Source organism: Sapajus apella, unplaced genomic scaffold (genome assembly GCF_009761245.1).
Source record: "Sapajus apella isolate SASKATOON/1434 unplaced genomic scaffold, GSC_monkey_1.0 scaffold1, whole genome shotgun sequence".
Classification (NCBI taxonomy): Eukaryota; Metazoa; Chordata; class Mammalia; order Primates; family Cebidae; genus Sapajus; species Sapajus apella.
Window position 1 is genome coordinate 76795912 of NW_022436941.1, and position 24125 is coordinate 76820036.

A 24125-nucleotide genomic window follows, 5' to 3' on the forward strand; every position below is an offset into this window, starting at 1 on the left:
TTCAATTATTTTTTTGAGGCTGTGAACGTATACAGAAAACAGGAGAGCTATGTGGACTTTCGCCACTTGACAACATATACTCAGTGTAAACCAAACCTTTTTAACCTCTCTCTCATACAAAACCAGAAAAAAAAGAACTAAAAAAAAAAAAAAAAAAAATAGAGGAGAGAAAGAAATAGGGAAAAAATAAAAAACACACAAACTTTCACAACATGACAATTTAGTCTGCAACGCAATATAACTATACACATATAATACCGGTGTGGCTCTGTTCTTTTAAGTTAAAAAGGGTACAAAGGCAGGCTCAAGTAAAAACAAACCATCCCTCCCATCCCCGCCCCCCCACCCCATTCATACAAGATCTATCAACCAAACCTCTCCCGAACCAACATCATCAGTTTCTTTTTGCCTTTGTAGATTTGTTTCAGGTTGTCAATAAACTGTGTAAACTGAATGTGTCCATCATGCGCCATTAAGAAGGTCTCTCGGGCTTTGCTGAGGAACTCTATAAACTCACTATAGTGCCGAGGACTGATGTGTGTGAGCCGTGAGTGCGTTGTGTTGATGTAAGCCCCGATCGTGGCATCCAAGAGTTGCCTCAAGGGGGCTTTGTCCAGTGACATGAGCTTACCAGAGTTCCTTCTCCCATGAAGTCCCACCATGCCAGGAGTGGTCAGAGTGCATCTGCGCAAAATGTCTGACAGTACCGTTGCACACTTGACACTCTTGACCACCAGAGGTATTATAGCTGCAAGCTCATTTTTGCCAAGGGAGTGGCTAAGCGCACAGGCCCACAAAACATCATTAATGGCAGGGTGTGTGTCCTGATTGTAGCTCAGGTTGAGATGGGTCATGGCCAGGGTGGCCAGCTTGTAGGCCCTCATGGGGTACCCGCGGTGCTCCATGTACCGTGCTATTGTAAAGAGCTGTGTATAGCTCATGCCGGTTGTAGCAGCGTCGAGAACAATTTGGTACGCCGTCTCAAAAGCTATGTGATCCTTTTCACAAAGGGTTAGCGCAGAGAGGGCACAGTTCTGTGGATCCTTCATGGCACACTGCAGTGCAAGTGTTCGGGCGCTGCTGGCCAGCTTTTCCTGCTGGTGGCAGTCCAGGTGGAGGCGGACGATGGTGCTGTTGGACATCACGGTAGTTGCAACTATACTTGTGGCCTCAGTGGGAGTAAAGAGTGTAAACCAGCTCTGCATGATGCTGTCCAGGGCATAAACCCCTGCAAGGAAGACAAACAGGCCCCATTACTGACAAGGAGACTGGCCAGAGGTCCTGCCTTTTTTCCACTTTTACAACCAATGCTTACATTGTTAGACAACACAGGACATGAGCTAGGCTAGAAAATCCCGTAAGCTAATGTGCCTGCGAGAAACCTTAAAGAATAAGGTTATTATGAATTGTTATTCAGTGAAATGCCTGAAACTTCCTGAAACATGAACTTCCTATAATAAAGAACCAATCCTCTTGGTAGCTGATATTTGTACTGTGCTGCTTGCCATTTCAGACAATGGCTTTTTGCTAATGAGTTCTAGTTCACTGGGGCTTCCTGTCAGAATTTGAGGCTCAAAAATTGCAACCCTTACCAAAACAGACTGTACATGGCTTGTGTGCTTATTTGTAAGGTAAAAGCACACATAATACAAAATTTGAAAACACACAAAGAAGCTGGAAAAAGTGGCCCATAATCAAGAGAAAAAACTCAATAGAAGCAGACCTACAGATGAATCAAAAGTTGAAAATAGCTGACCATGTCTTCAAAATAATCACTTTAAGTTCACAGACCCAATATGCCTTACTTGTAGGAAAATCCTAAAAGTGAATGATTTTAAGAGAAGGTACCAGATCTCAGAGAAAAATCATGTTTATATCTTGGGGCAGGGGTAGAAAAGTTATGTGGCAGTTCTTAAATTAGTATTATCTTTGTATTGCTTCACTAAAGCATGACTTTAATAATGTAAAGATAATCTTTATATTGAGATCAACTTCCCTTTTTCCAAAATAACAAACCATTATATAGGGCAAGAAAAATAGTAATAATTTTATAGTATATGCTCTGTCATATCTAAACACTGGGATGGCAGTGTTTTATCACCATGAAGTAAGTATCCCATTCTGATGCAAATAAGAAAAAAGAACGTTTAACGAACATTTATTTTAAACAGCAACCATTTGTTTCTGTTGGCATTCTTACTGGGAATGTAGTTTTCTTCTGAACTGATCTACTGCTGCAGTGGGGAAATAGCTGAAGGGCCTCACAAATGGCAGCTTATGGGCAGCCAGGGAATCTTCTTATGGTCAGCAACAACTGCTTACACATCTGGAAGCTCACCTAAACCACACCCAGTGGTCATCATTTCTCTGCTGGATACCATGATGTACGCCTTCAGATGATAAAGAAGAAACAGTGCTACCAGGTAACTTTATATGTATGAGGTAAATAAAAATAGTTTACTCACTGACTTATACCATTTAAAATAAGAGGTTTGAGTGTCACAAATGTGTTCATTTCAAAGTTGAAAAATACAATTAAATATAACTGAAGATTAGCGGTATGGGGCTGGGAGAAGGGGGCCCTTGTAGACTGCTAGGAGCAGTACCTTTGGAGAAGTCAAGGTAAAAGAGTGAAAATGTTCATGTGTCTGTAACTGACAAGTTAAATCCTACCATGAGGCACCTGGGAAAGCTTCTGCTCCAGAGTTTACCTACCGACTTCAGTAGCACATGTTACCAGCCACCTCACCATCTCCCGCCGTCGCCAATTTAAGGTTGACAGTGTCATTCGCATAACCTATAAAAACAGGATAACAAAATGTTTGGAAAATTTATCCTGAGTCAATGAAAAAAAAAAAAAAAAAAAACCACAGGGATAAACTATAAGACACATCTACTGTCTACCACAAGGAAGATGAAAGCATGATTTACAGCAAAACTCTACATATGAATTTGGATTTGTCCATGGCTACCCCAGGTGGCCTTGTCACAGCCACATTCTCCTCCTGGCAAGAGGCCCACTGACCAGATGTGGTATCTGAATCAGTTACTCTATCTTTTCTCAGCCACAAAAATCACAGGGCTGGGCTGGAGCATTAAACACAGCCCATACCCTTTTTCTCTCCCCAGATTTAACATTCCATAATTTGATTTCTGAGGCTCCTGTGAATTCATTCTAACCAGGAACTCTCAGGAAGAAAAAGAGGTATTTCAAAATAATCATTTAAATTATTCCTTCAATCTCTGGTTGCTCTTTTCTGGTGATCATGGAAGTACCAGGTTTATGGGGGAAAAAATCATTCTTGACATCATTAGCGATCAGATTTTGTTTTTTGTTTTCTAACAAGAAGGCCCTAAACAAACATATCTACCTCTTCATACTTCCCCCATTCTTTAAGATTCAAAATATCCAGGGACATCATATCCTGAAAGGCCCAGTGGGATTCCTTTTTAGGTTCTGGAAACACAAAGGGCCTGTGAGATTCCTTCTTAGGTTCTAGAAAGCATGAGGCAAGGACTAAGCTCTCATGCATCTCATATTTACCAAGAATTCCAAATAACCAGGAAGCTCATGCTAATGGTTCTTTCTGTATCACCTCTAAGATGAGGCAAATGGTGACAAAAATTAGCCAAATAACAAGAATTAAAAAAAAAACAAAAAAACTTCTGATTTGCCATTGTGTAGCTTAAAAGCAATCTTCTATACCCTTTGCTTGTACAGTACTCTATATTACAGTGGTAGGTGCAATTTTCTGTGATCCTAGTATTTAAACATTATTAGTCACTGTAAGGGAGAATCCCTAACTAAAATATCAGATTATTATTCAATCAGGGGATATACTCCCCATACTTGAGGTAAATGGGGTATAACAATTTTGTTCATTGCTTTTTAATGGGAAAAAAGCAAATGTTAATAGAGATGCCACGAGAAAAATAGAAACAAACTTTTTAGTTCCTGGTTTATACCGTAATCTGTTCAGAAACTATAAGGAAGCAAACATCTATCTGCATGACTAACTCAAAATGTTCTTGGTATTCTGTTCTGCTGAAATCTAAAACTGGACTCTGGCCCAATCACCCCTCCTTTACCTATTTTTCTCAGAGTTATTAGAAGGAGCTATAACTGCCCATCTATTATGAAAATGTAAACATCAATAAAAATTTATACTTCCTCTAAAAATTTAACCCTAGCAAGTGAATCTTCACTATACATGCTAGCTTTATTTAAGTCTCTTGTTAGCAATAATTCTTCTCCCTCCACTCAAAGAAGAAGCAGTGTTGTTAAGGCTGCAATTCAGAAAATGATTTTTGTAATTGAAAGACACAAATTAGGCTTCTAAATGTACAGTCCCTGCACCCTTACATAGCAGTCTGGTTCAGCTGGGAGTGACCATGGCTCTGAAATACAGTTCTCTTCTAACGTCTAACAGATTTGTATTCCAAAGAGTCATTTACCTGCACCCAAAAATCCAATCCAACAAAAACAACCCTATAAGGTGCCTTTATTTAGCAGTCTTTGATGTCCCAGGAAAGACTACCAGTCATGTACCTGCAGGCCCAGCTCCAGAGACACTTTCAAAAGAGTGATGTCTGGCAAACTGTCCATGAGAGTTGCTATTTTAAATGCATCTTGGGCAAGCTTGAAGATATGTGATGAGGAGTGAATGTTTTTCTGGATGGATTCTAATACTGTTTCCAGCCTCCGAACATCGCCTGCAATGAACAAGGGAAAACCAAACCAAACCAAATCAAACCAAAGCAAAGCAAAGGAAAGCAAAGCAAAGCAAAGCAAAGCAAAGCAAAGCAAAGCAAAGCAAAGCAAAGCAAAGCAAAGCAAAGCAAAGCAAGACAAACAAACAAAAACCATACAACCATACACATACACAGAGGGGATAAAAAAGAAACAAAACAAAACAAAACATAAAGCACAAGTTAATTTACCTAACATGTTCACAGATGGTACGGGTGTTACAACTAGGGCTCCCCTAATTACTGCAATGTCTATGAATCTCGGCTTCACAAAAAAAGATACACCGAGACACACCCTCAGTGACTCAAAGCACGTATGAACCAGAACCAACATGAGACAGCAAACTCCTCTCCTAGTTCCTACTTATGAATTTTTGGTGAATATTTCAGGAAGAAAAAAACATACCTTTTAAATCTGCTAAATCTGCTTCTGAATTTCAACCATTTATATTTTCTTGGCATGGTAACCAACCTGAACTCTGCTGGCAGCAAGTTAACGATGCAGGTAAATGAGGAAAATGCCACCTGTTTTGCCTTAAAAGCTAACATCTAAACAAAAAGATCCCTTCAGTCTCTCTGACATTAACACCACTACTGAGAATTTGATAGAAAACATGACTTAAAAAAAAAAAAAAACCCAGGCTAACGAATGAAACAATTATGGGGTCTCAGGACAGTACAGTACCTTTGGCTGCAGTTAGCATGGTGGATGCCAGCTCACACTGCTGGGACTCAATGTGGCTTAGAGTGAACCAGCGAGGGTAGCGGTTGGGAACAACTGATGCAATGTGGTGTGGGCGGGTGAGGTCTCCTGATGGAGCAGTAGATTCCAATACTAGTAGCCTATAATGAGAAGACAAGGAAGGTGGCTCCAAGTTATTTCTTGTCCATTTCCTTGGCCAGAAAGACTGGCCAGCAGAAGCAGTCAGAGGAAAGGGTAGATGTTCATGCCTCTAATTCAGAAGGGCTGGTACAGCTATATTCTGCTGTCTGGATGTGAAATATCTAGATTTTTGGACTATTAATTGTTTGGTAATAATAACTGTTCATCATCCAAACCTTGTTAATTGCTCATCGCCCAAACCCAAGAGATTTTCTTTCTTTAGCACCATTCAAAAAATTACAATATTCAAAGAAATTAAGACATGCAAACACTGAAGAACTTTTAAACACAGGTCTTCATGTTTATCTACAAATTATGAATTGTATGACTCAAAAAATAAATCAACAGAAACTGATAGTGAAATGGATATTTAAGACTGAGATCACATTTAGAATCCAAGAGCATTGCATACTTAAGATGAGTAAGCTTAACCTATTTAAACATAAAACAAGAAGGGAAGTAAAACGAAAATAACCTCCTTTCCATTCATTCATACTTTCTGCACAATTAGTTTCTTCTGACTTCAGGAATGTGACAGTAGACTATGTTCTACCAACCACATTAGAGAAGATAAATGCAACCTAAGTGTCTATCCCTTGACAGTTTTGCATAAATTCAGTGTGATTTCTGATTTTTTATTAAGAATATGTTAGATGGGTGTGGTGGCATGTGCCTGTAATCCCAGCTACTTAGGAGGCTGAGACGGGAGGACTGACTGAGCCTGGGAGCCATGATTACACCACTGGACTCCAGCCTAGGCAACAGAGCAAAACCCTGGTCTCAAAACAAATAAAAAAAGAGTATGTTGACAAAAATATTTCTAAAAACAAAGCACATAATTCTAAATATAAGTACCAAAAAGATTAGTAGAGTACGTAAAACTGTAATAATTTCTTTACAACCATCAAAATGCTGGCCTTCATTCAAGAACACCAGTGTTAATAACTATGAAATAAGATAAGAGCTGGAGACCAAGGAGAGTCAGCTGGGTCTAGGAGTGATGCTGGCCTCAAGGCCCCACCCAAGAGCAATTATTGCTCTGGTAAGCCAAATGGCTCATTCTCTTCTCTTTTTATCTGGGATCAAAAAGATGTTAGCACTAGAGAAGGTGGCAAGGTAGGCAATTAAGTAGTAAGAATATTGGCAGGGTTGCTATTTCGCTTTTCTTTAAAACTCAGAATATTCTTGTATTCACAGGCAGGTCTTGCCAGACTTACTGTAGAAGAAACTAATCAACATCCCTGGGAAGATGAGAAAATGAGTGTCGAAAATGGCCTTCCTCAGCCTTCCCCTTCCAGAAGAACTACGAAGCAAGTGAGCAGCATCTCTCTTTTCCTTCTTGTTCCCTAGGCTGCCTCACAATACCTGCTGGGGCACATTACCTGCCTTCCATGGCAGACCTTTGGCAGGATAGTAGTGGCAGACAGAAGAGAAAAGGTGGAAAAAAATTCCCCTGTACTCTGCTAGTATTCCCCATGAAGGCACTGCCTTGGCAGCAACCAAGGACAAACATAAATTAGTTTGAGTGTTAGAAAAGCAAGCCTTTCTGCCTGGCATATACCATTACATAAGCCAGAACCACAGAGAAACTTTATGCTATTTTACCCTTAAACTTTGCCAGTGGTAGTAGCAACAGCATCTGGTGGCATCATAACATTAACATCTTCCCTTTAAAACAAGAATAGAATTCCTCAGCATTGAGTTAAGTATAGAGCTGAGCATATGTCTTCATAAAACAGCTTCCATTTCAGCTTCCAAAATTGAGAATAGAAACCTACTTACCATAAAATCGTGCTCTAAAATATAAACCAAGTGGTATAATGCAATTTGGTGGGGGACTTTTGTTGATGTTTGTTATTGACTTATTTTTTGGTATTTTAAAAATAGACAAAAGAGTACTTATAAAGATTCTCTAGCAGATTAGTAACATTCTATATTGCCAAGGAAAGCATGTCAAATTACAGGATGTCAGCCTTAAAACACACTGACACATAGGTGTACACATAGACACATACATACATACATTATCACTGCATAAAAAAGAGGCCTCCTGATAGATATAAGCTACACTCAATACTTTCAGAACAGAGTAACTTTGGGGACACTGGTAATTTATAGGCAAGGTTTCGTTTTAGAATCTATTTCACTGATTACAGACATAGAATCTTTGATGAAAAGCTTCTTGAGATCAAACTATTAATCAGCACACACGAGCTTGTCCTTAGGTGATTATAAGGATGTCTAGTTTGTACTTTTCATTAGAAGCAAAGGAGTATTTTATTATTTTTTTTAAAAGGAAAAAGAAAAAGTTGACGTTTTAAAAAAGATGGATGTTTCTTTTTGGTCCTCAAAATTTAAAGGTTACATGTAAGATTGAAATATACTCTTGAACACATTAAAATACTCATCTTCAACAAATTTGTGATAAAAATAATTATTACGTGAAATAACTTTTAAAAGAATGTCAAAATTGGTGGGTGGTAGAGAACAACATATTCTAATTGTTATTGCTGAAAAGGAGACCGATGAGGAGACGGAAGCAGTCAGAAGGGAGGCAGGCAGGTACTGAAGGACCCCTAATAGTGACTCCTTCACTGCTAAATGCACGTCCCACCCTCTCTCAGCTCCCAGTTATTGCAGATGTGTCTTGGTAATACAGGGAGTTGCTTTTCTGCACTACTGATGGAATGCAGAATTATAGCAGGTGTGAAGGTCTCCCTCAATTATATTCAATTAAGTACATTTATTAATTACAACTGTTTCAAAAATCAATTTTTTTCAAAACAATTATTTATGAAGGTTTCAACTGTTGCTGTTTTGTGATTAAACTTGGCCCAAATTGTGCTTCCAAAAAAAAAAAGCCACAACGTGCTTGAGTCTGATAGTAGCAAGGATAATTCTTCCCTTACTTTAGACAGAAGCAAAACAAGCCAACCAACCAGTCATCTCCACAACGATCCAGGAAGCATAAATAGTTTCTTTAGCTTTTCTCCTGCCTATAAGAAACACGAAGGAATAAGTCAGTTAACAAGCCATGCTTCCCAGTGGGAATGTGGCCTGCCTCTGCCCAGCTGGGCTGTGAATACATACCGCATTGCTCTCAGTGCAATTTTGTATGCCAATTCAGCATCATGAGGTAGGAGAGAGGTGAAGAGATACTTGGCAAAGGTGTGCATTGGAACGCTCTCCCGATGGATTATTTCGCCTAAACCACTATATGGTCCGGCTGTGGGAAGAGAGCATATACATTTTACATTCCTAAAAATGAACTAACACAACTTGTAAAGCATATTTTTAAAATGACATGTAAAGTTATAACATATACAAGCTAATCTAGTTAAGAATTTCATGTAAATGACATAGAAAGGAATAAAATTCTTAGTCAATAAAGATTCTTCAGGTTATAGTATCCCTTATAGATTTCACCTCATGAACAAACCCCCAACTATCACATAGCTAAAATGAAAAACACAGAATTCAGGGGCAAAGAGCATTCACAATACATGTGCCTCAGAGAAAGGGTCTCTATAGCATAAAACCTTGCTGCATTTGAGCAACATCCTCTCAGTGGGTGGCACTGGAGCATCCTGATTCACAAATGCAGATGATGCCACAGCTTAACTATGGAACCTACCCCTGGGCCCAAGAAGGGTTAGGGGCACAAATATGCCAGGTTTCCAGAAAACGGTACTCTGTTTCAGGGGTGAGACGTGTGGGAGGATTCTGAACCACAACTCTCTAACTATGCACATTGTTGCTCTAAAGAGTAGCAACAGATATTAATTCCCAGAAAGCAATTATTACTAAAAAGAATAGTTACCCATTTGATATGTACCATAGGCAAAAGAAAAAAATTAAAGTAACTGGAAATCTACTACTCTTTGGGCTCCACAAAGCCAATTTTAAAAGCAAAATTACACTTAGGCTGTCAAAATTCATTTCTTAGTAAATTCTGACAGGCATGGTGGCACAGCCGACTTCCCCTGTGTGCTCTTTGAATGCTGCTTTGAGAAGGGCAATACAGACTTTTAAAATAAATTCTGAAAGGAAACCACAGTGGTTAGTTCAACCACTTTACACTTTGGTATTCCTAGGTTTAGTTACTATAAAGTGTTTAATAAATTAGTTTCCAAGTCATCTTTGGGTAACATCTGTTTCATGATTTCTAGAATTATGAACCATGACATTACTGCTCAGAGGACATGCTATATTTGTTTTCCATGAGAAAAATCAGTCTGGTAAAGATTTAGAATGCAAGAAATGTGGTTCAGAAGAATGGTAAGAACAGTTACTGAATTGGTAGTTGGTTATGAGCACAATACATTCCAGATCATTTTAATGGAGGTTATTTTTTAATTCAGCTGAGTTTCTTGTTAGTATTTTTGAATTATTCATTATTTACATACTTTAAGAATCATACACATTTTTTCACCTCAACTAACATCTAATCTAAATCTCTAGTTTTACCAAATTCATTAATCTGTAATTTTAAATGTTTTAGTGATCTGATATTCTTCAGAAGTTCATATAGCATTATGCTTGCACCTTTTGTTCATATAGCAAGGCTACACTATTTAAGTTATTAACTGTTACAGACTAAGTATGTGTGTCTTCCCAAATTCACATGTGTAGGCCCCAAGCCCCAATGTGACTGTATCTGGAGTAAGGGCCTGCATGATAAAATGAGGTCATAAAGGTGGGGTCCTGATCCAACGATTAGTGTCCTTATAAGAAGAGACACTAGAGAGCTTGATCTCTCCGTCATGCGAAGACACAGAGAAAAGGTAGCCGTCTTCAAGCTAGGAAGACAGCCTTCATCAGAAGCCAATGATGAGGCTGGCACCATGATCTTAAACTTCCCAGCCTCCAGAATTGTGAGAAATACATTTCTGCTATTTAAGCCACCCAATCTGTGGTATTTTGTTATGGCAGCCTGGTCTAAGACACTATTTTACTTAGGGACTAATTACGGCAAATCTATAGTCTCTATCACTGTTTCCTTTAAACTACCAAGTTACCTTTTTTGTACTACTCAGGGAGATCCAGGATGCATAATCAATTCTTTGCTATGATACCACTCAACAAGTAAAACATTCAGTCAGGTATCAAATACTTATTTATGGATTAATAATTTGTGTAATTCCTGGATTCTAGTGCTACTCCTGGACTCTAGTACTACTGAATAATGAAAACCTGACATTTGGCACCAAGTTTCCCCAGAGGTGCTTGTTCAATATGCTAATTTATCTATTCAATATTGTGGCCAGGAGAGATTAACACTAGCAACAATATTCGGTAACTGCTTCCTCTTTTCAGATATCTGGGCCTGCTAACTTGCCTCTAACATTTGCAAAGAGTATAACTGCACAAAGAACTTGGTGGTCTCGTGTAGTCAATTCAGTCACGGAGTTCTCAATCTTCTAGCATTTACAGAAATGGCCCTGTGGCCTCCCCACCTTGGACTGTCTCCTGTCCTGCACCTGTTCACTCTTTGTGGGCGTTGCAGGGCCAGAAAAAGAGAGGAGGCAGAGATGAGTCAACAGTGTTCCTTCTCAGGCACAGTATTCATAAAAATGTTTGAGGGATGGACTAATCAAGACCAGGGCAAAGTTCAAAATATTAATGAATAATGAACATGAAGACACATTTAGGAAGGTAAATATAAACAGATACCACACATTACCAACTTTGAAAACCATAGTTCTTCCTGGTAAACTTCAGCATAAGGTAAATCAAAAGTCAGTCAGTATAGCCCGTGACAAGACAGCATTTACATGTTTGTGACTAATGACAATGCTTATAGGAAAAGAAATTATATGGGAGAAAACTGAAAGAAATCAGCAATTGAAGAATCAGGATCACTCTTGAAATTTGTCAAGATGGGCTTTTTATCTTTACAGCTCCAGAAGAGTGCTTCAAAAAATTACTATTAGAAATTTTTACCAAAATTAAGCATGCTATTAAGGTTTACCTAAAGAGCATTTTCCTTTTAAAATGCATTTCTAAAATATATTATACTCACGTTTGAAGAAAATGTTTTCTTTTAAGTAGATCTTTTGCTTTGGACAAATAAAAGGGGTGCTAAAATGTTATTTTCTCTAAATCCCTTACCTATATGTAGTTCTGAATATAAGATGAATATAACATACTTTACAAACCTATCAATCACAGATAATCCCATGATAAGAACACACATGTACTTGAGAAATAGATGCAATTTTATCAGTTAGACACCACCTAAATTTGCACAAAAGATTACAATACCACACTAATTACATTTACTTTTGAGGAAAAAAAAAAATCTGAAAAATAGTGTCAGCCAAAATGTGTTAGGCCCTTTAAAACTTAAGCTTATGAGAAGAAGGAAATTAGACTGTGCCTCAGAGATTCTATGAAACTTTTTCCTTGATGAATCTGTGCCTCATGAATCCTCCGAAATAACTAGTTGGTGCAGTGGAAATTCACTCCCGCAGCCTTCAGTCCTTTATTAGCGTGTGCATATGACATATTTAAAACCCAGGTGTCACGTAACCGCCAATAATTTGGAGAAAGGACAGCCAGTTGCTGTTTTATTATTTAATTGATTAAGCAAATAGGAACATGGCTGCCAATAATAACTCACTAAATATCAAAACTGCATTTATTTCACAAACAACATAGCCTAATTGAAATCGATCCTTTTGAAGGTTTGTGGCATTAAATGGGGCTATTTTGTAATAGGCTATCATATATAACCAACTAAATCAAATGATAGATATCTAAACATCCATGATTTTTTATTCAATGACACTATTTTTTAGACAGTGAACGTGTCTTTGACACTCCATGACTATAGCAATCAGGATGACTACCATATGAAATCCATTCAGACAGTACTCTTAATATAAGAAAGATTCGCACCTAAATCAAATTGGCTAAATAAGTGGAAAAATTCTTTATCAAGCTACCTTCTAATAGGAAGACTGCTTGCTTGCGAAAAATTTTCACCAGTGTGTCATCCAATTCAATTTCCTGAAGCTTAGAAATGAGCTGCTCCTCATTCCGGCAAACTTTCTCTTGTGTGTACAGCCCATCAGGCATTATACGCTGCTGTCCCAACCCTATCAGGGCTACTTCCACAGCCAGCGTTAAATAAGATTCCCCTTCTTCTAAGAATTTGTGTGCAGGTAGATGCTGGTATTCCAAAGACTTGCACTGTCCCATATTCTCTGCAAAATGCCGAAAAAGAAACCAGAGTTCAGAAACTACCTTTGCAGATGATAAGTACAAATATTTATACTTCCCAGTACTAGCAAATGAATTATTGCTAATGCTGAGAAAGCCAGAAAACATGTTTTTTAGGCTAAAGTACAGTTTTCCAGTATCTTTTTAAAAATGACCAGGAATGATTAAATGTTTATGTTTTGGGGGATATAAAATTATAAATACTTTTCTCCCATTGAAAATAAATCGACAAAGAAAACTATAAATGTAAGAAAATATGAACTAATAATACTTAAGAGAAAAAACAAAATTTAATTACAAAACAGTAAAATTACATGATGACTTGCAGTCACCACTTTTTAAATCCTGGCATTCAAAAAGTTTCCATAATAAAAACAGTAAAAAACACAACATATATAACCCAATTTCAACATCCTTTTTATTATCCAAGAGTCATCAGTTATCACAAGATGAATGATTCTTTGAACACTCTTGCCTCCATTAAAGTGCTTCTATTTTTTTTTTTTTTTTGTAGAGATGGGGTTTCTCCATGTTCATCAGGCTGGTCTCAAAATCCTGACGTAAGGTGATCTGCCTGCCTCGGAAAGTGCTGGGACTACAGGTGTGAGCCACTACGCCTGGCAAGTGCTTCTATTATAAATTATAACAAATTCAACCATCAAACTCATAAGGAAAGCTAATGCAGACTCATGCCTTTCACCCTCCTGACAGTGTATGGGTTACCCACAGTCCATGAAGCCAACTATCACAGGGGAAATTATGAAGGGGCAAGAGTTGAGCTCACCCAGCGTGGAGGCAACAAAGGGACATCCTCACTCCCTGCCTTACCTCCACCCACTGCCCTCAGGCAGTCTTTTGAGGTATGATTCTGAAGTTTCAATGGGCCAAAGTGAAATCTCAAAACACAGCTTTCAAGGAATGTGTCATGTAAAACAGTTTTAAATGACATTTAACATTCCCTCCTTAAAGTAGACTAAAATATTTAAGTGACAAGTCACTTTCAATGCAAAGACAAATTTGAAAAGCACCAAAACTAGAATTTCTAGTTCTAAATGCTAAGATGTACATCCTTATTTTATACCTTTATGCTAATAGTCATCCATGTGAATAAATTCTTAGATGCAGAATCACTGGTTAGAAGAGAATAAATATTTTTAAGACTTTCAACACATGCTGCCAACCACCAACTCTAAGACTTTTCCCAGTTTTGTAGCAGCCTGCCTGAAAGCATGAGAGCGCCCATTTTCTTGCTCTCTTGCTAACTAACTAAAGGCACTTTTAACTATATGGTTCCATAAAACATAATGTAAAGAAAAACAATGACTACTGCCATTCAGGGTTTAGAAAAAGAAAAGCACATGAAACAAATGTCAATGTCTTTACCTGTAAAATCTGAGAACCCAGAGAAGTTCTCATCATCAATGCGGCAGGCCTCCATAAGGCTACTGAAGAGAGTGCCCACAGGGTCCAGAGGATGTCCAACCCAGCCCTCCAGATTGGTTATCGAGGTTATGCTTTTATGGGGTAGCTCTGTGTAAGAAAAGGGAATTGAGAGATGGGGGAGTAGAAGGGAGATGAAGGGAAACAAGTGGGGGTAACAGAGGCTTTACCATTTAATAGCAGCATTCTGGTAAGTCAGTTCTGAATTCTGTTGGAAATTCCCCTTTAATTAAGAAACCAGTAAAAAGGTACCATTAATCCCCAACTTGTCAACTATTTTGAGTTCTAAAGGCTCATCTGTAAGTCAGTACAAAGGGTACTGAATTCCCAGGAGAGCTCCCAAATATCTATTTAATTCATGTGTCTCAGGTATTGAGTTAACATTACTACTTACACTATTAAATTACATTGTATAGGGAAATGAATTACAAATTTTCTTTTGAGAAGTTAGGAGCAACTCACCCACTTCCCTAGGAGAAGGCATTAGAGGGGACTAAGAAGTCCCATTGGAATTATCAATTGGTAACTCTACCACAAAATGAAGAGACAGAGGTCTCTGTAAACCTGTAAATCTCTGTGAATCTGTAAACCATTTAAGAGAGAACCTTTGACATACAGGGGAATGATAACAGACGATTATATGTAATTTGAATGAAGTAAACCCTTTTCATTTTCTTCACAGAATATTAACACTTTCAAGTTAAACTGCAGAATGCTGAGAAAAAACAAGCTATAAATCTATAAATGTTTCAGATATATTCCATTGTTATAAATAATGCAATAGTTTTCTGAAGTAATAAATAGTAGCTCTTTTTTTTTTTGAGATGGAGTTTCACTCTTGTCACCCAGGCTGGAATGCAGAATCACTGCGACCTCCGCCTCCTGGGTTCAAGCGATTCTCCTGCCTCAGCAGCGGCACCCCTCTCCCTGCCCCCACTCCTCCCTGGCCAGCAGCTAGGATTACAGGTGCCTGCCACCATACCCAGCTAATTTTAGTAGCTCCTTCTTAAAGGAAAACTTAATAAAATTTACATACAATATAAAATATACAAGAAAAATATTGCCTCGTAAATATCTAAAGAGCCGTTCTATGAATGCAACGTTCCTTTCATAAATCTTCTGGTTTTAGGCAATCAATTATCCATACATAAAAATGAAAAACTGGCCGGGTGTGGTGGCTCACACCTGTCATCCCAGCACTTTGGGAGGCCAAGGTGAGCAGATCACCTGAGGTCAGGAGTTTGAGACCAGCCTGGTCAAAATGGTGAAACCCTGTCTCTACTAAAAATACAAAAATTAGCTGCACACTTTGGGAGGCCAAGGTTGAGCGGATGACCTGAGGTCAGGAGTTTGAGACCAGCCTGGCCAAAATGGCGAAATCCCATCTCTAATAAAATTATAAAAATTAGCCAGGCATGGTGGTGGGCACTTGTAATCCCAGCTACTCAGGAGGCTGAGGTAGGAGAATCACTTGAACCTGGGAGGCGGAGGTTGCAGCATGCTGAGATCATGCACTGCACTCCATCATGGGGGACAGTGCGAGACAGCTCTGTCCCAAAAACAAACAACAACAACAACAATAACAAAAAATGAAAAATGGCTTGGCACAATGTACTAAAATTTAAGTTGAGTCCTAGATTCCCTGAAAAGGTCCTTCTATTCAGTTTCTGTCTCTAGCTTTCATAAACAATTAGTTGGAAAAAAGAAACATGAGCACTACTCCTGGAAATAACCAAATAAATATGTTTGGTTAAAAAATATATATATATGAATGGGGCTAAGGGAAATGTTGTGCTTATATAAACAAATACATTGTCAAGTGATGGAAACTGAGGAAATACGAGAAATCAAAAATAAATGAATCTGTTTTTTTTGGGGGTGGAATAAATAAGTTAACATATCATGCCAAATAGTTTTGAAAATGTATAAGATATTCCCTTTACTAATCTTGGCACATAACAAGTAACTGTTACGGTACTTTAGACTTAGAACAGCTATGAAAAGCCTATTTTTAAAATATGGAAAAACAATTACCAAAAACAAAAGTAGGGAGAAACATAGGTATGAATATGTAATCCTAGTAATACTTAAGAATGGTTGGAAATAAAAGTTTTCATAGCTTGCAAGATACAAGAGAAATGGGTCTAAGAATGGCCTAAAGGTTACAGAATTACCTCAATCAAAGGAGTCTAAGTTAACATATTCTATAACTTACCTAAATGTAAGGTTAGGTAACAGCTAGTTAGGAACTAACATTTTTACACTTTCCTTTTTTATTACAACATTTTAACTAAACAAATTTTAAAAATCAACATTTATTCCTAAAATGTATAATATGATTTTAAAAATCATTTGATCATCATGAACTGGCTCTTTCTGCACTGTATAAGTGCTGCACTCTTGCTGTTTGTTTTATCCTTTATACTATTCGGAAGTAAATTCCTTTAACCATAAGCTTTGTGTGTACTGGAGGAGGAAGGATTTCAGAAAAATTTTCCAAAGTACCTAGTGATAAATTTTGCACACACCAGTGATGACATGAAGAACATGATGAACTGGACCAAGTCATGACTATCAGGGCTCTCACATTCCAATCCCATCTGAGCCTCCCCCTTTCTTTGGTATAATTGTAACTTTTGACTTTTTTGACTTTTTTTTACTGTAGAAATGACAGTGTTGACTTACATTCATAATGCATTGGATACAGAGGGCGTTAAAAGTTACAATTGACACTTGTTCCAACCTCTAGCCTTTTAGCAATTTTTAGTTGTACTCTAGTATGCATTAAAAACAAAAATATAACCAAAACAACAACAAATACAAAAACTCAGCACTAAAACTATCCCTCTTAATGAAAAATAAATCACAGAGCGAAAACGAACCTGCTAAAGAAGCATACATACAGAAAGAACAAGTGCATGGATTAATCAGAAAAAGCATATACATTTTTTTATCTGATCAGGGCCTTATACATATAATTCAACCCTTTGCAATTACTATTACTCAGTAATGGTTATTCAAAATTTAAAATATTAATAAACTGAGATAAAAGAGAAGTTAAATGTGTTCTTTCAGCTGACAGCTCATCAAATGTCATTCAAGTGACCAGAACTTGAAAAATCCAGTTCTGTTCTGGTCACTTTAATTTAATAACATGTCCTGATGTAGAAATTTATTACAGCTAGGAAGTTTTAGAATGCTTACACATCATGCCAAGCTTTGTTTTAAGTGCTTTACAGAAATTAACTGGTTTAATCTTCTTAACAACTCTAAGAGATAGGCCCTCTCCTGAGCCTCACTCCACAGAAGAAAATTCAAAATCACAGAGAGGTCAACTGATTGCCTAAGGTACCCATCTGGGACCTTATGATTGCTGGGATTCAAGCATAGGCTTTGTTCTTACTGTTAGAAGTAAAATGCACTTCCACACAGTAAGGTATTTAGCTAACATGCATTTTAAATAATTTAGACATACTAAATAGTTACTAAAACAATAAAGAAAATTCTTCCCATTAAAAAATTAACTAACCTGAGATATTTCAAAAAAAAATCTTTTCTTACAACATTCAACTAAGAACAAAATGCTCCAAATTTCTCACAGATCAGCCATTAAATATTTTTAAATGAATGGTGAGTAAAGCCATCTCTACAGTTCCAGTTCTAAAAGCCATCTCTCCCAGAACACAAAACCTAGTAATGTCATCACCAAGAATGCCATTCCAATGGAAACAAACTCCTTCACATTCACCTTTTTTTTGGGTTCGGAACATTTCCAACTGTTTCTGCTGCTGTCGTCTTAATGTATTAACAATAGCTATTGCTAGTCTCAGTGCTTCTCTGGGGTACCCATGAGAACGTAATGCGTCCACTCTCGCACAGGCTGTAGGAACATGTTCTAAAACAGAAAGTCAAGGGGTAAAATTGCCACTGTCAGATATATCCATAAAAACAGGATTTAATAGTAAGATGTTTCTCCCAAAATACTATTAAAAAGACACAAGAAACCATTTTTGAACTTGGATTTGAATGAAAAACTCAGCTCCTATTGCCAAGCATTCATCCATCTTCCATTGAATCCTTCAATTCTCCACCTCCCACTCCAGTAATGCTATAGAAACTAAACAAAGAAGTAAGTCATGGAAATGTCTTTCCGGTTTGGTCACTTACCATGCCAGAGGGGCCACCCACGGGAGTCGAAGAGGGAGTTTTCAGTGTCGTCATGGTAACAGTAGTTGGTGTATAGGTCACTGCTGATAATGTGCTGCAAGTGGCTATCCTGCCAGTGGAGATCACATGCCTCGATGGCTCGGGTGAACACTGTCCGATGTGGCCTGTTCGATGAATCTGTTTTTTCCACAATTCAGAAAGCCGTGTCAGCTATTATTCACATGTGAATAAATCAGTCATACCATTCTGTGGCCAGATGTTCATGAACACACCCACATACATTGTCCTGCACCCTCTAAGCAGAAGGGTGAAGGGTGAATATTCTCACATCCTAAGTACTAAGAGGCAAGTCAGCCCAAGAGCCACCACTCACTCACTTGTTTATCAAACACAAACATTCTGCAGCCATTAAAGCTAATGTTAAAGGCGTCCTGCAAAAAGAATTGTCAAGTCTAGTTTCCATGCCAAATACACTCAGAGGAGGCACTCGGCACAAAAATCACATGAAAACTCACTGCTCCCCACTTCTGAGGTGCTGTGGTGGGCTGCCCCTGATGGGATCAACAGCTCTCACAAACACTATGCAAGAGATGCGACACCAGCCATGGAACCTTTCAGGAATATGCAGTCAGCCTTTAAAGATATGCATAAGGGTTGTGCTTTTGGTTGTATTTTTTAACTATATTGTGCGGTTTTGCACAATTAAAACTATTATGCTTCTTGGGATATAATGCTTAAATACCACTTTATATCCCAAAGGGCATAAATGCATATATTTAACATTTCACAAAGCCACACAACATAGCTACAAAACAAACCAGCGCACTTACCTTGCCCCTACAGGCTGCCTCCTGACTCCTGGGCAGGTTCCATGACTGGTGTGATGTCCCCAGCATAGTGTATGCCGGGGCATCACAAAAGAGCAGAGGCATACACTCCGAAGAGGGTTCAAGTTTCAGGACCTGACGAAGAAAAGAAATGTTTGGGGAATAAAGGATATTCTCACCTCAACTCCTGGGATTATTCAATTCCTAAGGATCATATGGTTCAAATTTTACCTGCACGCCCACCCCTTGGGTTCCCATTCTAAACTTACCTTTGACTGTGGCACAAACTTTAGCAATCCTCAACTGGAAATCAGGTTAGCAAACTATTTTTATTTATGCTAACTTAACCTAGTTCAAGTATAACCCCTCATTGTTCTGAGACTTAATTAAAGGACAAGCAAAATCTGGAGCTTCCTTAGTTGGTAAGATTTCATCTTCCTGTCACTGGACCTTTGGCTGAGCACAGACACAAGGGAAAACAAAAGTCAAAGAACAACTGAATTGAGAAGAGACTGGAGAACTCATCTGCTCCAACCCCTCTACTCTGCTGATGGAACTGAAAAACAAGGGAAGTAAAGTGACTTGCCAAGGTCACATGGCTAGGCAGTGACAGCTGAGATCAAAACACAGATATCCTTACTGCAAATTCAGCTAATACAGCTGGTTTGGAAAGGCTTTTGACAGGTCTTTAACAAAGAGATATTACTTCAGTTTGGTTTCAGGTGAACTTAGATAACTGTGCCTGAATGGTAGACATATTGAAATGCATATGTGATAGATCATTTGAGAGGCACAAATAATGATGATCTGTTATGGCTTCCATCCAGACTCCTTACTACAGGTAGATGGACAGAGAAACTGTGAGCGAGAAGGCAGAGCCCTACATTTAAGGACCTTTTGAACCTATTGGGGCTTTTTTGCTGAGCAGAATAAATAGACCCATACCTAGCAAGAAACTGGTTCCATGACCTCTCACAGACTGATCAGTTGATTAAATGTTTCAACACTCACCTAAGTGTTTTTTAGCCTCACGTAAGTGTCTTTTGTCATTTCATTTATTTTGTTAAGCTCAAATCTTAGAAACGAAATTTAAAACTAAAATGAGGCTTTAAAAGAGCAACTTAATATTATGCATATATTAAAAGAGTGAATTAGAGGTCTGCCTGTTGATTTGGCTCACCATCTGTGATATTAATAATAAAAGCAAGCTGTTAACATGATTTCATTTTTATAAAATATTAATAAATACCTAAACCTTTCACATGTTTATATGTGACCGTGTAAGTGTAGAGAAATGTAGACTACACACTAGGCTTTTAACATTGGTTAGCTCTACTAAAACCAATGACAACAAAAGAGGCTAAATACTCACGAAATACTATTTAAATGAAAAGTCCTGTTTTAACATGTGAAAAACATAATTAAGTATGTAGCTAGTCAGTAACTAAAAAGATATATAATTAAAAATCTGGTTTAACCAGATATAAAAATTAGTCAACTTCTTAAAATCTTCAATGTCTGTGGTTATTCAATTTTGCAGTAAGATTGAAAAAAGAGAAATTATCTTGATCACTTTTTAAAATGATAAATAATTTGCAAGAATTTTTAATAAAGTATACATAATAGTAATACATGCTGATTAAGGAAAACTTGGGAAATTAAGAAAAGTAAAAAGGAGACATTCTTAACTTTTTTACTAAAAAAATTAAAAATTGGCCATCATTCTGGTATATTAAAAAAAATTATTCTCTTTCAAAGGGTATAGGCTGCAATGTTGTTATTCATTAATTCTAACAAATTATCTCAGCAGAGGCAGAGCCTGAATCAGCCCTTCACATTCACTCTAATGTGTCAGCACAAGAAATTCTGCCCATGGCCTATACTGTGAACACACTCAGTCCAGCTGCAATGGCATAGTTGCTGGACTCTATTGGCCATTGCAAGCTCTGACCTGGGGAGCCAGCTCAGCTGTACAAGGCAGGCACTACAGGTATGAACACCAGACCTCCTCTGCAGGCATGTCTCTTCTGACAGCCCCTCAGAGGGATGGGGATGTTCTGCCAAAAGTAGGTACCCTTTACATCCAACAGATATAAACACTGCCCTCAGAAACAAGGTCCCGACTTTGTATCACCTAGGCCAAACCATCAGTGAAATAAACTCTTTAGTTTGGAGCCTGGACCACTTTTTACCAGCTTTGTAAGGCCATGAAATATTCATGTTTAATCAAGGGTACAGAATAAATGGAATGTAAAATAAAAAGTGAAGTGTAAAATGTTTGAGCAGCCATCCTCAAAAGCAGCGGGGAATGAAACACACTGTAAATACAAGGGGATTAAGGATATTGCCTGCGTAGATGTAGGCATACCCTTTCCTAGCAATGGAAGAGAATAAATGTTGAACAACCAAACTTAAAAATTCTGAGCACTTGGAAAAAAACTGGGAGTATGTGGGATACATTTATTTTCTTTTAGGTTATTAAATACAATCATCATGGGCAATAAAGATATGACAGGCTTCAAATACTGAATTCCCAAGGCAAAGACCTCTAGACACAGCAGAGTTAGACAATCGTCTTTCTCAAGTCCTAAAACTTCTTTTTGATTGGACAAGTCACTATGGAGAAATACATATTTTCTTTCTTTGCAGGGACTAAAAACACTATACTAACATCACATTCAAACTCAGCACATTGTTCCATTTATTTCTAGTAGTACAAATTCCGCATGTGGCTAATACGTAGAGAATGTAGTCTTGATTCTGGATCTTTCTAACGTTATTTAATTCCCACCTTGCTTCTAACATGACTTTAAAATTTTTTAAATTTTCTCTCAAAAAAAAGCACTGAATTGTACAAAAATAGTGTCATGAATTAGTTAATAAAATTTCTATTTGCAAGAATTAATTACTTTAGAATTTCATTTTGAAAGGGAGGAGAACATTCTGCAGCAGGTAGAAGGGAAAATGAGGCCAAGGAAGGAAGTTTTTTAAAGATGGGAGAGACTTGTGTTGAACAGATGGATACAATAGAGAAGGAGAAGCTTAAAAAAAAAAAAAAGGACAGAAATGAGAGATAGAGGTTCTTTTGGTTGGAAATGTCTGGGAGCATTTCTTGGTTGTCCCAAAAGCTGGAGGGCATTATTAGCCTACAGCATGTGGGGACAAGTATACTAGACAACCCCTCACGATAAAAAAATTTCCCAGTAAAATGTCAACAGCATCCTATGCCCTTCAGTCAAGTCATAAAATATTTTCTAACTACATTTTAAAATGAAGAATTTTTAAGTGACTAAAGTATACAGAATATCAAACGTGGATTGACCAACAGAGATAAAAACATATAGCTTCTCATAGTTTGTTTTAAAAGTAATATGTTACTGATCCTACTCTATGATTTTTTTAATTAAAAAAGAATATCCATAATAAATCATTAATAGGCCATTTTATCACAAACTAACATATAAAGTAAGTATTATTTGTATTCTGAAAATATAAAAAAGTATACAAATATCTCAGTTAAATTTAAAACACACACACACATACACTCACAGTCAACACATATTAAGTATTTGAGTTGTAAGTTCTTAAGTTGGTAAAATCATTTTCCCATATACATTGTAAGTTACCATTATAAACATATACACGTAATTAAGTAGCTACAAACTGAGCAGAACATTATGGTAGACGCACCTTGGTTGGCATTTGCACCCTGAGGCAGAGCATTGGTTAAATTGGGTAATTCACTGCCATGATTTCCATCTTCCCATGGACAGACATCAACACTGTTCCATTTCTTCAGCTGTTTTAGCCAACTGGCCTTTTGCTCCAACTTGCAGTGGGGGTTTAAAACTATACACATCCATAGAGCACCTAAAGGAGGAAAAAGAAAGCAAATTTTTAAAAATTATAAAAATATCCAACGTTATCAAGTTAAATTATTTAAATTTACTAAAATTTAAAAATGTAATTTATATTATATTTAAAATTTAAACCTCATTTAAATTATATTAAATTATCAGGTTAATGGTAAATTTTAAATCATTTCAAAATGGACCCAAGTCAGTCATTTTTAGAACTCAATTCTCCTTAATGTAAGCCACAAATCCCACAGAATTTATTGGAAGACAACAGATCCAAAGTTTGAACCAAAGATCCGAATACTCTTATATAATAATATATGCTTCATATTTCACAAACGCCAATGTTAATCAACTTATTTCTATGATATTTTAGACAAAAATGCCAATAACATATACAACCCCAGGGTCCAGTTTACAGACTCTATATACTGGATACTGCAATATATCACCCCAAATGGTTCTGCACAAAAATTGAATTTACTTTCTAAAATTACTTTTTATAATAAAATCATTAAGGCATATAATGGACACAAATCCTGCTCTCCTTATAATTTCAAACTTTATTATGTTATTAATTAATACATATATTTATACGTCAGTACAATGTGAATAGTTTTAGGCAAAAAAAAAAAAAAAGGCCAGTAAAATAGGTCTTTCAAAAATAAAATGTACTCAAACATACTTCCCTAGATGATTTAATCAGGAACTGATTTTAAAAATATAGCTAATATTTATATCCAAATTTATATCATCATGAGTAAACTTACTAAACAGTAATCAAAATTTCCCTAGTTTTTCAAAGGAAAGGCAATAATAAATACACTTAGAATAAAGGCATACCTCATAATTTGAATAATTAAGATCCAATAAATTTATTATTCCTTTCTACATTCTCTAAAGAGGTAGAAAATTCAAGCAAATATTCTATAAATTTTAAAAGTTCAAGTTTTACTTAAATTTCAAAATAAGACAAAG

At 37.1% G+C, this 24125-nt stretch overlaps 1 protein-coding gene across 1 annotated transcript in view; it reads right to left on the reverse strand.

Moving 5' to 3' along the window:
* ZSWIM6 (zinc finger SWIM-type containing 6) overlaps positions 1–24125 on the reverse strand; it is a 73342-nt gene that overhangs the window by 1503 nt on the left and 47714 nt on the right. The window contains exons 5-14 of the mRNA XM_032288076.1: positions 22981–23160; positions 18464–18640; positions 18045–18191; positions 14240–14386; positions 12580–12840; positions 8723–8858; positions 5435–5592; positions 4550–4713; positions 2716–2797; positions 1–1228 (exon numbers count right to left, since the gene is read on the reverse strand). The exon at positions 1–1228 is cut by the window's left edge and continues 1503 nt beyond it. Of these exons, the coding sequence (XP_032143967.1) occupies positions 366–1228; positions 2716–2797; positions 4550–4713; positions 5435–5592; positions 8723–8858; positions 12580–12840; positions 14240–14386; positions 18045–18191; positions 18464–18640; positions 22981–23160 (2315 nt within the window). The 3' untranslated portion in view covers positions 1–365. The remainder of the gene's footprint in view (positions 1229–2715; positions 2798–4549; positions 4714–5434; positions 5593–8722; positions 8859–12579; positions 12841–14239; positions 14387–18044; positions 18192–18463; positions 18641–22980; positions 23161–24125) is intronic.